A 12,968-nucleotide genomic window follows, 5' to 3' on the forward strand; every position below is an offset into this window, starting at 1 on the left:
ACAGGGTTCTAATAGTGTTCTGTCTGTCCTGTCCAGTCCATCACAGGGTTCTAATAGTGTTCTGTCTGTCCTGTCCAGTCCATCACAGGGTTCTAATAGTGTTCTGTCTGTCCTGTCCAGTCCATCACAGGGTTCTAATAGTGTTCTGTCTGTCCTGTCCAGTCCATCACAGGGTTCTAATAGTGTTCTGTCCAGTCCATCACAGGGTTCTAATAGTGTTCTGTCTGTCCTGTCCAGTCCATCACAGGGTTCTAATAGTGTCCTGTCTGTCCTGTCCAGTCCATCACAGGGTTCTAATAGTGTTCTGTCCAGTCCATCACAGGGTTCTAATAGTGTTCTGTCTGTCCTGTCCAGTCCATCACAGGGTTCTAATAGTGTTCTGTCTGTCCTGTCCAGTCCATCACAGGGTTCTAATAGTGTTCTGTCTGTCCTGTCCAGTCCATCACAGGGTTCTAATAGTGTTCTGTCTGTCCTGTCCAGTCCATCACAGGGTTCTAATAGTGTTCTGTCTGTCCTGTCCAGTCCATCACAGGGTTCTAATAGTGTTCTGTCTGTCCTGTCCAGTCCATCACAGGGTTCTAATAGTGTTCTGTCTGTCCTGTCCAGTCCATCACAGGGTTCTAATAGTGTTCTGTCTGTCCTGTCCAGTCCATCACAGGGTTCTAATAGTGTTCTGTCTGTCCTGTCCAGTCCATCACAGGGTTCTAATAGTGTTCTGTCTGTCCTGTCCAGTCCATCACAGGGTTCTAATAGTGTTCTGTCTGTCCTGTCCAGTCCATCACAGGGTTCTAATAGTGTTCTGTCTGTCCTGTCCAGTCCATCACAGGGTTCTAATAGTGTTCTGTCCAGTCCATCACAGGGTTCTAATAGTGTCCTGTCTGTCCTGTCCAGTCCATCACAGGGTTCTAATAGTGTTCTGTCCAGTCCATCACAGGGTTCTAATAGTGTCCTGTCTGTCCTGTCCAGTCCATCACAGGGTTCTAATAGTGTTCTGTCTGTCCTGTCCAGTCCATCACAGGGTTCTAATAGTGTCCTGTCTGTCCTGTCCAGTCCATCACAGGGTTCTAATAGTGTTCTGTCTGTCCTGTCCAGTCCATCACAGGGTTCTAATAGTGTTCTGTCTGTCCTGTCCAGTCCATCACAGGGTTCTAATAGTGTTCTGTCTGTCCTGTCCAGTCCATCACAGGGTTCTAATAGTGTTCTGTCCAGTCCATCACAGGGTTCTAATAGTGTCCTGTCTGTCCTGTCCAGTCCATCACAGGGTTCTAATAGTGTTCTGTCCAGTCCATCACAGGGTTCTAATAGTGTCCTGTCTGTCCTGTCCAGTCCATCACAGGGTTCTAATAGTGTTCTGTCTGTCCTGTCCAGTCCATCACAGGGTTCTAATAGTGTTCTGTCTGTCCTGTCCAGTCCATCACAGGGTTCTAATAGTGTCCTGTCTGTCCTGTCCAGTCCATCACAGGGTTCTAATAGTGTTCTGTCTGTCCTGTCCAGTCCATCACAGGGTTCTAATAGTGTCCTGTCCAGTCCATCACAGGGTTCTAATAGTGTTCTGTCTGTCCTGTCCAGTCCATCACAGGGTTCTAATAGTGTTCTGTCTGTCCTGTCCAGTCCATCACAGGGTTCTAATAGTGTTGTGTCTGTCCTGTCCAGTCCATCACAGGGTTCTAATAGTGTCCTGTCTGTCCTGTCCAGTCCATCACAGGGTTCTAATAGTGTTCTGTTTGTCCTGTCCAGTCCATCACAGGGTTCTAATAGTGTTGTGTCTGTCCTGTCCAGTCCATCACAGGGTTCTAATAGTGTTCTGTCCAGTCCATCACAGGGTTCTAATAGTGTTGTGTCTGTCCTGTCCAGTCCATCACAGGGTTCTAATAGTGTTCTGTCCAGTCCATCACAGGGTTCTAATAGTGTTGTGTCTGTCCTGTCCAGTCCATCACAGGGTTCTAATAGTGTTGTGTCTGTCCTGTCCAGTCCATCACAGGGTTCTAATAGTGTTCTGTCTGTCCTGTCCAGTCCATCACAGGGTTCTAATAGTGTTCTGTCCAGTCCATCACAGGGTTCTAATAGTGTCCTGTCTGTCCTGTCCAGTCCATCACAGGGTTCTAATAGTGTTCTGTCCAGTCCATCACAGGGTTCTAATAGTGTTCTGTCTGTCCTGTCCAGTCCATCACAGGGTTCTAATAGTGTCCTGTCCAGTCCATCACAGGGTTCTAATAGTGTTCTGTCTGTCCTGTCCAGTCCATCACAGGGTTCTAATAGTGTTCTGTCTGTCCTGTCCAGTCCATCACAGGGTTCTAATAGTGTTCTGTCTGTCCTGTCCAGTCCATCACAGGGTTCTAATAGTGTTCTGTCTGTCCTGTCCAGTCCATCACAGGGTTCTAATAGTGTCCTGTCTGTCCTGTCCAGTCCATCACAGGGTTCTAATAGTGTTCTGTCCAGTCCATCACAGGGTTCTAATAGTGTCCTGTCTGTCCTGTCCAGTCCATCACAGGGTTCTAATAGTGTTCTGTCTGTCCTGTCCAGTCCATCACAGGGTTCTAATAGTGTTCTGTCTGTCCTGTCCAGTCCATCACAGGGTTCTAATAGTGTTCTGTCTGTCCTGTCCAGTCCATCACAGGGTTCTAATAGTGTTCTGTCCAGTCCATCACAGGGTTCTAATAGTGTCCTGTTTGTCCTGTCCAGCCCATCACAGGGTTCTAATAGTGTCCTGTCCAGTCCATCACAGGGTTCTAATAGTGTTCTGTCTGTCCTGTCCAGTCCATCACAGGGTTCTAATAGTGTTCTGTCTGTCCTGTCCAGTCCATCACAGGGTTCTAATAGTGTTCTGTCTGTCCTGTCCAGTCCATCACAGGGTTCTAATAGTGTCCTGTCTGTCCTGTCCAGTCCATCACAGGGTTCTAATAGTGTTCTGTCTGTCCTGTCCAGTCCATCACAGGGTTCTAATAGTGTCCTGTCCAGTCCATCACAGGGTTCTAATAGTGTTCTGTCTGTCCTGTCCAGTCCATCACAGGGTTCTAATAGTGTTCTGTCTGTCCTGTCCAGTCCATCACAGGGTTCTAATAGTGTTCTGTCTGTCCTGTCCAGTCCATCACAGGGTTCTAATAGTGTTCTGTCTGTCCTGTCCAGTCCATCACAGGGTTCTAATAGTGTTCTGTCCAGTCCATCACAGGGTTCTAATAGTGTCCTGTTTGTCCTGTCCAGCCCATCACAGGGTTCTAATAGTGTCCTGTCCAGTCCATCACAGGGTTCTAATAGTGTTCTGTCTGTCCTGTCCAGTCCATCACAGGGTTCTAATAGTGTCCTGTCTGTCCTGTCCAGTCCATCACAGGGTTCTAATAGTGTTCTGTCTGTCCTGTCCAGTCCATCACAGGGTTCTAATAGTGTCCTGTCCAGTCCATCACAGGGTTCTAATAGTGTTCTGTCTGTCCTGTCCAGTCCATCACAGGGTTCTAATAGTGTTCTGTCTGTCCTGTCCAGTCCATCACAGGGTTCTAATAGTGTTCTGTTTGTCCTGTCCAGTCCATCACAGGGTTCTAATAGTGTTCTGTTTGTCCTGTCCAGTCCATCACAGGGTTCTAATAGTGTCCTGTCCAGTCCATCACAGGGTTCTAATAGTGTTCTGTCTGTCCTGTCCAGTCCATCACAGGGTTCTAATAGTGTTCTGTCTGTCCTGTCCAGTCCATCACAGGGTTCTAATAGTGTCCTGTCCAGTCCATCACAGGGTTCTAATAGTGTTCTGTCTGTCCTGTCCAGTCCATCACAGGGTTCTAATAGTGTTCTGTCTGTCCTGTCCAGTCCATCACAGGGTTCTAATAGTGTTCTGTTTGTCCTGTCCAGTCCATCACAGGGTTCTAATAGTGTTCTGTCTGTCCTGTCCAGTCCATCACAGGGTTCTAATAGTGTTCTGTCTGTCCTGTCCAGTCCATCACAGGGTTCTAATAGTGTTCTGTCTGTCCTGTCCAGTCCATCACAGGGTTCTAATAGTGTTCTGTTTGTCCTGTCCAGTCCATCACAGGGTTCTAATAGTGTCCTGTCTGTCCTGTCCAGTCCATCACAGGGTTCTAATAGTGTTCTGTCTGTCCTGTCCAGTCCATCACAGGGTTCTAATAGTGTTCTGTCTGTCCTGTCCAGTCCATCACAGGGTTCTAATAGTGTTCTGTTTGTCCTGTCCAGTCCATCACAGGGTTCTAATAGTGTCCTGTCTGTCCTGTCCAGTCCATCACAGGGTTCTAATAGTGTTCTGTTTGTCCTGTCCAGTCCATCACAGGGTTCTAATAGTGTTGTGTCTGTCCTGTCCAGTCCATCACAGGGTTCTAATAGTGTTCTGTCCAGTCCATCACAGGGTTCTAATAGTGTTGTGTCTGTCCTGTCCAGTCCATCACAGGGTTCTAATAGTGTTCTGTCCAGTCCATCACAGGGTTCTAATAGTGTTGTGTCTGTCCTGTCCAGTCCATCACAGGGTTCTAATAGTGTTGTGTCTGTCCTGTCCAGTCCATCACAGGGTTCTAATAGTGTCCTGTCTGTCCTGTCCAGTCCATCACAGGGTTCTAATAGTGTTCTGTCTGTCCTGTCCAGTCCATCACAGGGTTCTAATAGTGTTCTGTCTGTCCTGTCCAGTCCATCACAGGGTTCTAATAGTGTTGTGTCTGTCCTGTCCAGTCCATCACAGGGTTCTAATAGTGTTCTGTCCAGTCCATCACAGGGTTCTAATAGTGTTGTGTCTGTCCTGTCCAGTCCATCACAGGGTTTGCCCACAGCTGTTTCCAGTATGCCATCAACAAGAGGTGGCCTCTATACATGAGCACTAAGAACACCATCCTTAAGTACTACGACGGACGCTTCAAGGATATCTTCCAGGAGATCATCAGTAAGACATGAAACTGGCCGCCTACAGTATAGAGTTGCACTGCATTCCACATTTATACTATTCTATATATAGACTAAACCTAACTACTGTAGATATAATCTATTCACCATATTTATAACTAACTAGATATAGTCTATTCACCATATTTATAACTAGATATAGTCTATTCACCATATTTATAACTAGATATAGTCTATTCACCATATTTATAACTAACTAGATATAGTCTATTCACCATATTTATAACTAACTAGTCTATTCACCATATTATACCTAACTAGATATAGTCTATTCACCATATTTATAACTAACTAGATATAGTCTATTCACCATATTTATAACTAACTAGATATAATCTATTCACCATATTTATAACTAACTAGATATAGTCTATTCACCATATTTATAACTAGATATAGTCTATTCACCATATTTATAACTAACTAGATATAGTCTATTCACCATATTTATAACTAACTAGTCTATTCACCATATTATACCTAACTAGATATAGTCTATTCACCATATTTATAACTAACTAGATATAGTCTATTCACCATATTTATAACTAACTAGATATAATCTATTCACCATATTTATAACTAACTAGATATAGTCTATTCACCATATTTATAACTAACGAGTCTATTCACCATATTATACCTAACTAGATATACAACTCTATTCAATCTGTATCGCCTGATAGAGCACTGGAAATGTAAAGGTGATTTCCTGTTGAGACGACATCTGCAGCGATTACCGTGAATGCAGTCTCTGCTAACGCGGGAACATAAAATTACAATAATGAGGCTATATACAGGGTGTACTGGTACCAAGTCAATGTGCAGGGGTACAGGTTAGTCAAGTTAATTTGAACATGTAGGTAGGGGTGAAGGGACTATGCATAGCTAATAAACAGTGAGTAGCAGCAATGTAAAAACAAAGGAGGTGGGTGTCAATGCAAATAGTCCTGGTGGCCATTTGATTAATTGTTCAGCAGTCTTATGGCTTTGGGGTAGAATCTGTTAAGGAGCCTTTTGGACATAGCTTTGGCGCTCCTGTACCGCTTGCCGTGCTGGTGAGGTTGGACCCAGGTGCAGAGAAGAGACCAAATGAGGAATCAGTTGGTCAGGATAAACATATTACTTTACTGAGAAAGAGGAGGATCACAGTATACTTGAAAAAATAACAAACATTAAGTCTCAAACTCACTCAGGAAAGAAACGTACACGGTAAACCATTCAAAGCAAATGTATTTATATAGCCCTTCTTACATCAGCTGATATCTCAAAGTGCTGTACAGAAACCCAGCCTAAAACCCCAAACAGCAAGCAATGCAGGTGTAGAAGCACGGTGGCTAGGAAAAACTCCCTAGAAAGGCCAAAACCTAGGAAGAAACCTAGAGAGGAACCAGGCTATGAGGGGTGGCCAGTCCTCTTCTGGCTGTGCCGGGTGGAGATTATAACAGAACATGGCCAAGATGTTCAAATGTTCATAAATGACAAGCATGGTCAAATAATAATAATCACAGTAGTTGTCGAGGGTGTAGCACCTCAGGAGTAAATGTCAGTTGGCTTTTCATAGCCGATCATTAAGAGTATCTCTACCGCTCCTGCTGTCTCTAGAGAGTTGAAAACAGCAGGTCTGGGACAGGTAGCACGTCCGGTGAACAGGTCAGGGTTCCATAGCCGCAGGCAGAACAGTTGAAACTGGAGCAGCAGCACGGCCAGGTGGACTGGGGACAAAAAAAATTTGATTTGATTTGGTTCTCAATCAGAGACAACGATAGCCTCTGATTGGGAACCATACCAGGCCAAACACATAGAAAAGAAAACATACAAAACAAACATAGAATGCCCAACCCCAACTCACGCCCTGACCAAACCAAAATAGAGACATAAAGAGATATGTACGCATGACGTCGTCGATGTTGATGAAGCCGGTGACTGATGTGGTGTACTCCTCGATGCCATTGGATGAAGCCGGTGACTGATGTGGTGTACTCCTCGATGCCATTGGATGAAGCCGGTGACTGATGTGGTGTACTCCTCGATGCCATTGGATGAAGCCGGTGACTGATGTGGTGTACTCCTCGATGCCATTGGATGAAGCCGGTGACTGATGTGGTGTACTCCTCGATGCCATTGGATGAAGCCGGTGACTGATGTGGTGTACTCCTCGATGCCATTGGATGAAGCCGGTGACTGATGTGGTGTACTCCTCGATGCCATTGGATGAAGCCTGGAACATATTCCAGTCTGTGCTTGCAAAACAGTCCTGTAACGTAGCATCCCCTTCATCTGAGCATTTCCGTATTGAGCAAGTCACTGGTACTTCCTGCTTTAGCTTTTGCTTGTAAGCAGGAATCAGGAGGATAGAATTATGGTCAGATTTGCCAAATGGAGGGTGAGGGAGAGCTTTCTCTGTGTGGAGTAAAGGTGGGGTAGAGTTTTTTCCCCCTCTGGTTGCACATGTGACATGCTGGTAGAAATTAGGTAAACGGATTTAAGTTGAACTTCTTTTCTTCATGTGAATGACAGGGATTTGGTCCTTGTCTGGGAGCAACATTATATCTTTCACGTCAGACTCATTAAAGAAAGCATCTTCATCCAGTTTGAGGTGAGTCATCCCTGTTCTGCTGTCCAGAAGCTCTTTTCGGTCATAAGAGACGGTAGCATCAACATTATTTACAAAATAGGTTACAAACAATGCGAAAAAACACACAAAATAGCACAGTTGGTTAGGAGTCTGTAAAACGGCAGCCATCCCCTCTGGCACCATTTTCTACTACGCTGAAATTCTGTGATACGGATTGAATAGAGGCCACAGTCTATTCACCATAAAAAAAGACCACATAAAAACCATAGAAAGTTATTGCCAAAGTGGCTTGCCAAGGTAGACAGTACCATTCCTTGCTGATACCTCCCCAGTGGTAACAGTTAATCTAGGCTTTAAAAGCTCCCCTGTGTTCTCTACAGGAAATACAAGCCAGAGTTTGACAGGCTGAAGATCTGGTACGAGCACCGCCTCATTGATGACATGGTGGCACAAGTCCTAAAGTCCTCCGGAGGCTTCGTCTGGGCCTGCAAGAACTACGATGGAGACGTTCAGTCTGACATATTGGCTCAAGGTGAGACACTAATATATAATATACTGTACTTATATTATGCCTTTTTAGTTACTACATGACAGTACCAGTCAAAAGTTTGGACACATACTCATTCAAGGGTTTTTCACGATTTTTACCATTTTCTACATTGTAAAATAATAGTGAAGACATCAAAACTATAAAATAACACATATGAAATCATGTAGGAACCAAAAAAGTGTTAAACAAATCTAAATATATTTGAGATTCTTCAAAGTAGCCAACCTTTGTCTTGACGACAGCTTTGCATACTCTTGGCATTCTCAAAACCATCAAGCGCTATGATGAAACTGGCTCTCGTGAGGACCGCCACAGGAATGGAAGACCCAAAGTTACATCTGCTGCAGAGGACATGTTCATAAATGCTTCACAGAGTTCAAGTAACAGACACATCTCAACATCAACTGTTCAGAGGAGACTGTGTGAATCAGGCCTTCATGGTCGAATTGCTGCAGTGAAACCACTACTAAAGGACACCAATAATAAAAAGAGACTTGCTTGGGCCAAGAAACATGAGCAATGGACATTGGACAGATTTGGACATTAGATCGGCGGAAATCTGTCCTTTGGTCTGATGAGTCTAAATTTGAGATTTTTGATTCAATTAACCGTGTCTTTGTGAGACGCAGAGTAGGTGAACGTATGATCTCCACATGTGTGGTTCCCACCGTGAAGCATGGAGGAGGAGGTGTGATGGTGCTTTGCTTGTGACACTGTCAGTGATTTATTTAGAATTCAAGGCACACTTAACCAACATGGCTACCACAGCATTCTGCAGCAATACGCCATCCTATCTGGTTTGGGCTTAGTGATATGATAGTCCCACTAAGCTCAAACCAGATGGGGTGGCCTAGTGAGACTATCATTTGTTTTTTCAACAGGACAATGACCCAACACACCTCCAGGCTGTGTAAGGGTTATTTGACCAAGGAGATTATTGGAGTGCTGCATCACATGACCTGGCCTCCACAATCATCCGACCTCAACCCAATTGAGATGGTTTGGGATAAGTTTGACCGCAGAGTGATGGAAAAGCAGCCAACAAGTGCTCAGCATATGTGGGAACTCCTTGGAAAAGCATTCCTCATGATGGTTCAGACAATCCAAGAGTGTGCAAAGCTGTCATCAAGGCAAAGGGTGGCTACTTTGAAGAATGTAAAATCTAAAATAGATTTTGATTTGTTGAACACTTTTTTGGTTACTACATGATTCCATATGTGATATTTCATAGTTTTAATGTCTTCACTAATATTTTACAATGTAATAAAATTGTAAAGAAAACCCCTTGAATGAGTAGGTGTGTCCAAACTTTTGACTGGTACTGTACATACAGTAATAATATATAATGTACTGTATATACAGTAATAATATATAATGTACTGTATATACAGTAATAATATATAATGTACTGTATATACAGTAATAATATATAATGTACTGTATATACAGTAATAATATATAATGTACTGTATATACAGTAATAATATATAATGTACTGTATATACATACAGTAATAATATATAATGTACTGTATATACATACAGTAATAATATATAATGTACTGTATATACATACAGTAATATAATGATAATAAAACCATCATGGAATTGTTCAGTCTGACACACTGTCCCATTGTGAGACCAACACTAATATATAATATACTGTATATACATACAGTAATATTGTTATTATGAAAACGTTCAGTCTGACATACTGGCTCAAGGTGAAACCAGAGTCTAACTGTACATACATATGTTCCATTCATCGACCAATATAATCTCATATTTTCTCTTAACTTCTAAGGGTTTCATGTTTTTATTGCTGAGAAAGGTCCACCTTGTATCTAGCAGGAGTCCTCTTAAAGTAGAATCAGAAAGTCTGGATGTACAGTACCTTCAGAAAGTATTCACACCCCTTGACTTTTTACACATTTGGTAGAGTTACAGCCTGAATTTAAAATGAATACAATTTCGATTTTGTATCACTGGCCTACACACAATACCCCATATTGTCAAAGTGGAATTTAGTTTTTTGAGATATAAAAAAAAAAGTAATTAAAAATGAAAAGTTTAAATGTGACTGACCAGCTCAAATCGGTCTTATGTAGCAAATTTTGAAATTGTTTTTTTTTTACATTGGATAAAAGTAGAGACTCAGAGCTACAAAATGGTATAGCATACACTTCATCTGCTTTGAATGTTGATTAACTTGTAAACTCACTTTTGAGAAAAGGGCCTTTGAAAGTGTTGGTACCTACTGGAGAGCTCTCCTTTGTCTACACCCATTCAGCATTGTTCACAGTGAGTAGTGTAGTAAAGATGAAGACTAAAAGTGGTAGTAGCCTACATCAAGGAACAATTCCAGTTAAACAGAAAGTGTCCAGATAAAAATATGTTATAAATATTAGATGACACCCAGACACACTTGTCTAAATTGATGGGTCATGTGAAAGAGCCAGGGGAACACTCAGACATGATTTACAAACAAAGCATTTGTGTTTAGTGAGTCTGCCAGATCAGAGGCAGTAGGAATGACCAGGGATGTTCTCTTGATAAGTGTGTGAATTGGACAATTTTCCTGTCAAAATGTAACGAGTACTTTTGGGTGTCAAGGAAAATGTATGGAGTAAAAAGTACTTAAAAAGTAATTATTTTCTTTACGAATGTAGTAATGTAGTAAAAGTTGCCAAAAATATAAACAGTAAAGTAATGTATAGATAACACAAAAAAACTACTTAAGTCATACTTTAAAGTATTTTTACTGCCCAAAGGGTAGCTTTTCAAAGCATTTCATGGCTACAGACGTGAGTGCTACGGGTCAGTAGTCATTTAGGCAGGTTACCTTAGTGTTCTTGGGCACAGGGACTATGGTAGTCTGCTTGAAACTTGTTGGTATTACAGACTCGGACAGGGACAGGTTGAAAATGTCAGTGAAGACACTTGCCAGTTGGTCAGCGCATGCTCGGAGTAGCTCTGTGTGTGGAGTAAATGTGGTCTAGAATTTTTTTCCCCACTGGTTGCACATTTAACATGCTGATAGAAATTAGGTAAACGGAATACATTTTCCCCGCATTATGGTCCCCGGCCACTAGGAGCGCCACCTCTGGATGAGCGTTTTCCTGTTTGATTATGGCGGAATACAGCTCATTGAGTGCGGTTTTAGTGCCAGCATCGGTCTGTGGTGGTATGTAAACAGCTACGAAAAATACAGATAGTGTGGTCTACAGCTTATCATGCATGAGATACTCTACCTCAGGCGAGCAAAACCTTGAGACTTCCTTAGATATTGTGCACCAGCTATTGTTTACAAATTACAAATGTGTTACCAGAGGCTGCTGTTCTGTCCTGCCGATAGAGTGTATAACCCACCACCCAGTGTCTTACCAGAGGCTGCTGTTCTGTCCTGCTGATAGAGTGTATAACCCACCACCCCGTGTCTTACCAGAGGCTGCTGTTCTGTCCTGCCGATAGAGTGTATAACCCACCACCCAGTGTCTTACCAGAGGCTGCTGTTCTGTCCTGCTGATAGAGTGTATAACCCACCACCCCGTGTCTTACCAGAGGCTGCTGTTCTGTCCTGCTGATAGAGTGTATAACCCACCACCCCGTGTCTTACCAGAGGCTGCTGTTCTGTCCTGCTGATAGAGTGTATAACCCACCACCCCGTGTCTTACCAGAGGCTGCTGTTCTGTCCTGCCGATAGAGTGTATAACCCACCAGTTGTATGTTCTTAATATCGTCGTTCAGCCACGACTCGGTGAAACATAAGATATTACAGTTTTTAATGTCCTGTCGGTAGGATGTACGTGTTTTCAGTTCGTCCCATTTATTTTCCAGTGATTGAATGTTAGCAAGCAGGCTGGAAGGCAAGGGCAGATTAGCCACTCGTCGCCTGATCCTCACAAGGCACCCTGATCTCTTTCCGCGAAACCTCCATTTCCTTTTCCAGCGAATCACGGGGATCTGGGCCTGGTCGGGTGCGTGTAGTATATCCCTCGCGTCCGACTCATTGAAGAACTCTTCGTCCAATTTGAGGTGAGTAATCCCAGTTCTGATGTCCAGAAGCTGTTTTCGGTCATAAGAGACGGTAGCAGCAACATTATGTACAAAACAAGTTACAAACAATGCGAAAAAACTAACAAAAAAGCATGGTTGGTTAAGAGCCGATAAAACGGCAGCCCTCCCCTCCGGCGCCATTTTCGTCATCACTAACGTTACACACACTTCATACACATAAGTTAATGTTAGCTAGCAAGCCAGCCACCTAACCTCAGCTAACGTTAGCTAGCTAACAGCAAGCTTTAACTTGTGGTCTTATGTTTAGACATATCACGTTAACGTTAGCTAGCTAAAAAATTAACTATAATATCAATCCATAGAGTAACATTACTAGGTTCAATGTTAGTTAGCAAGCCAGCCATCAAACTCCAACTGGCTCGCTAACAGCTTTAGCTTGTAATGAAAACAACTTTCTGACAACATTAGAAACGTATAATATCTGAATCTGTAGCTAAATTCTTACCTGTATACATGGATGAAAGCTTCACGGCAGACTGCAACCCCTGTAATCAGACATCCTGTGTTGTTTCTGTTTAGTTTGCACACCTTGTTTGGCCCGTTGTGTTCCACTGATTTCAAAATGTGTTATTTTCAGAGTGAGAGAGAGTCAGCATTGCATGGCACGATCGTCGTCCAGAAAGTAGTCCATCACAACTTTTTCCCACTGACCTTTGTCAATAGCGCCTGATAAATTCAAGGCAGCAATGTTATTGAGAGCAGTAGCAACATATTTGCAGTTCTCCATGGCTAACGTTATATCTTTAAAAAAAACTGCAGTAGAAAGGATTATCTACGCATTACGAGCAGCTCATTTTATAGACACAATATGCCACACCGCAGACCAATCCAAACTCATCTCTCGGCATGTCCAGCCCACTCATTATCTCAGCCAATC

The 12,968-nt window shown here is 42.9% G+C and overlaps 1 protein-coding gene across 1 annotated transcript in view; it reads left to right on the forward strand.

Moving 5' to 3' along the window:
• Nucleotides 1-12,968, forward strand: part of LOC120041557 (isocitrate dehydrogenase [NADP], mitochondrial-like) — a 50,880-nt gene that overhangs the window by 9,731 nt on the left and 28,181 nt on the right. The window contains exons 3-5 of the mRNA XM_038986434.1: nt 4,735-4,867; nt 6,566-6,569; nt 7,846-7,997. Of these exons, the coding sequence (XP_038842362.1) occupies nt 4,735-4,867; nt 6,566-6,569; nt 7,846-7,997 (289 nt within the window). The remainder of the gene's footprint in view (nt 1-4,734; nt 4,868-6,565; nt 6,570-7,845; nt 7,998-12,968) is intronic.

This window comes from Salvelinus namaycush, unplaced genomic scaffold (genome assembly GCF_016432855.1).
Source record: "Salvelinus namaycush isolate Seneca unplaced genomic scaffold, SaNama_1.0 Scaffold475, whole genome shotgun sequence".
Classification (NCBI taxonomy): domain Eukaryota; kingdom Metazoa; phylum Chordata; class Actinopteri; order Salmoniformes; family Salmonidae; genus Salvelinus; species Salvelinus namaycush.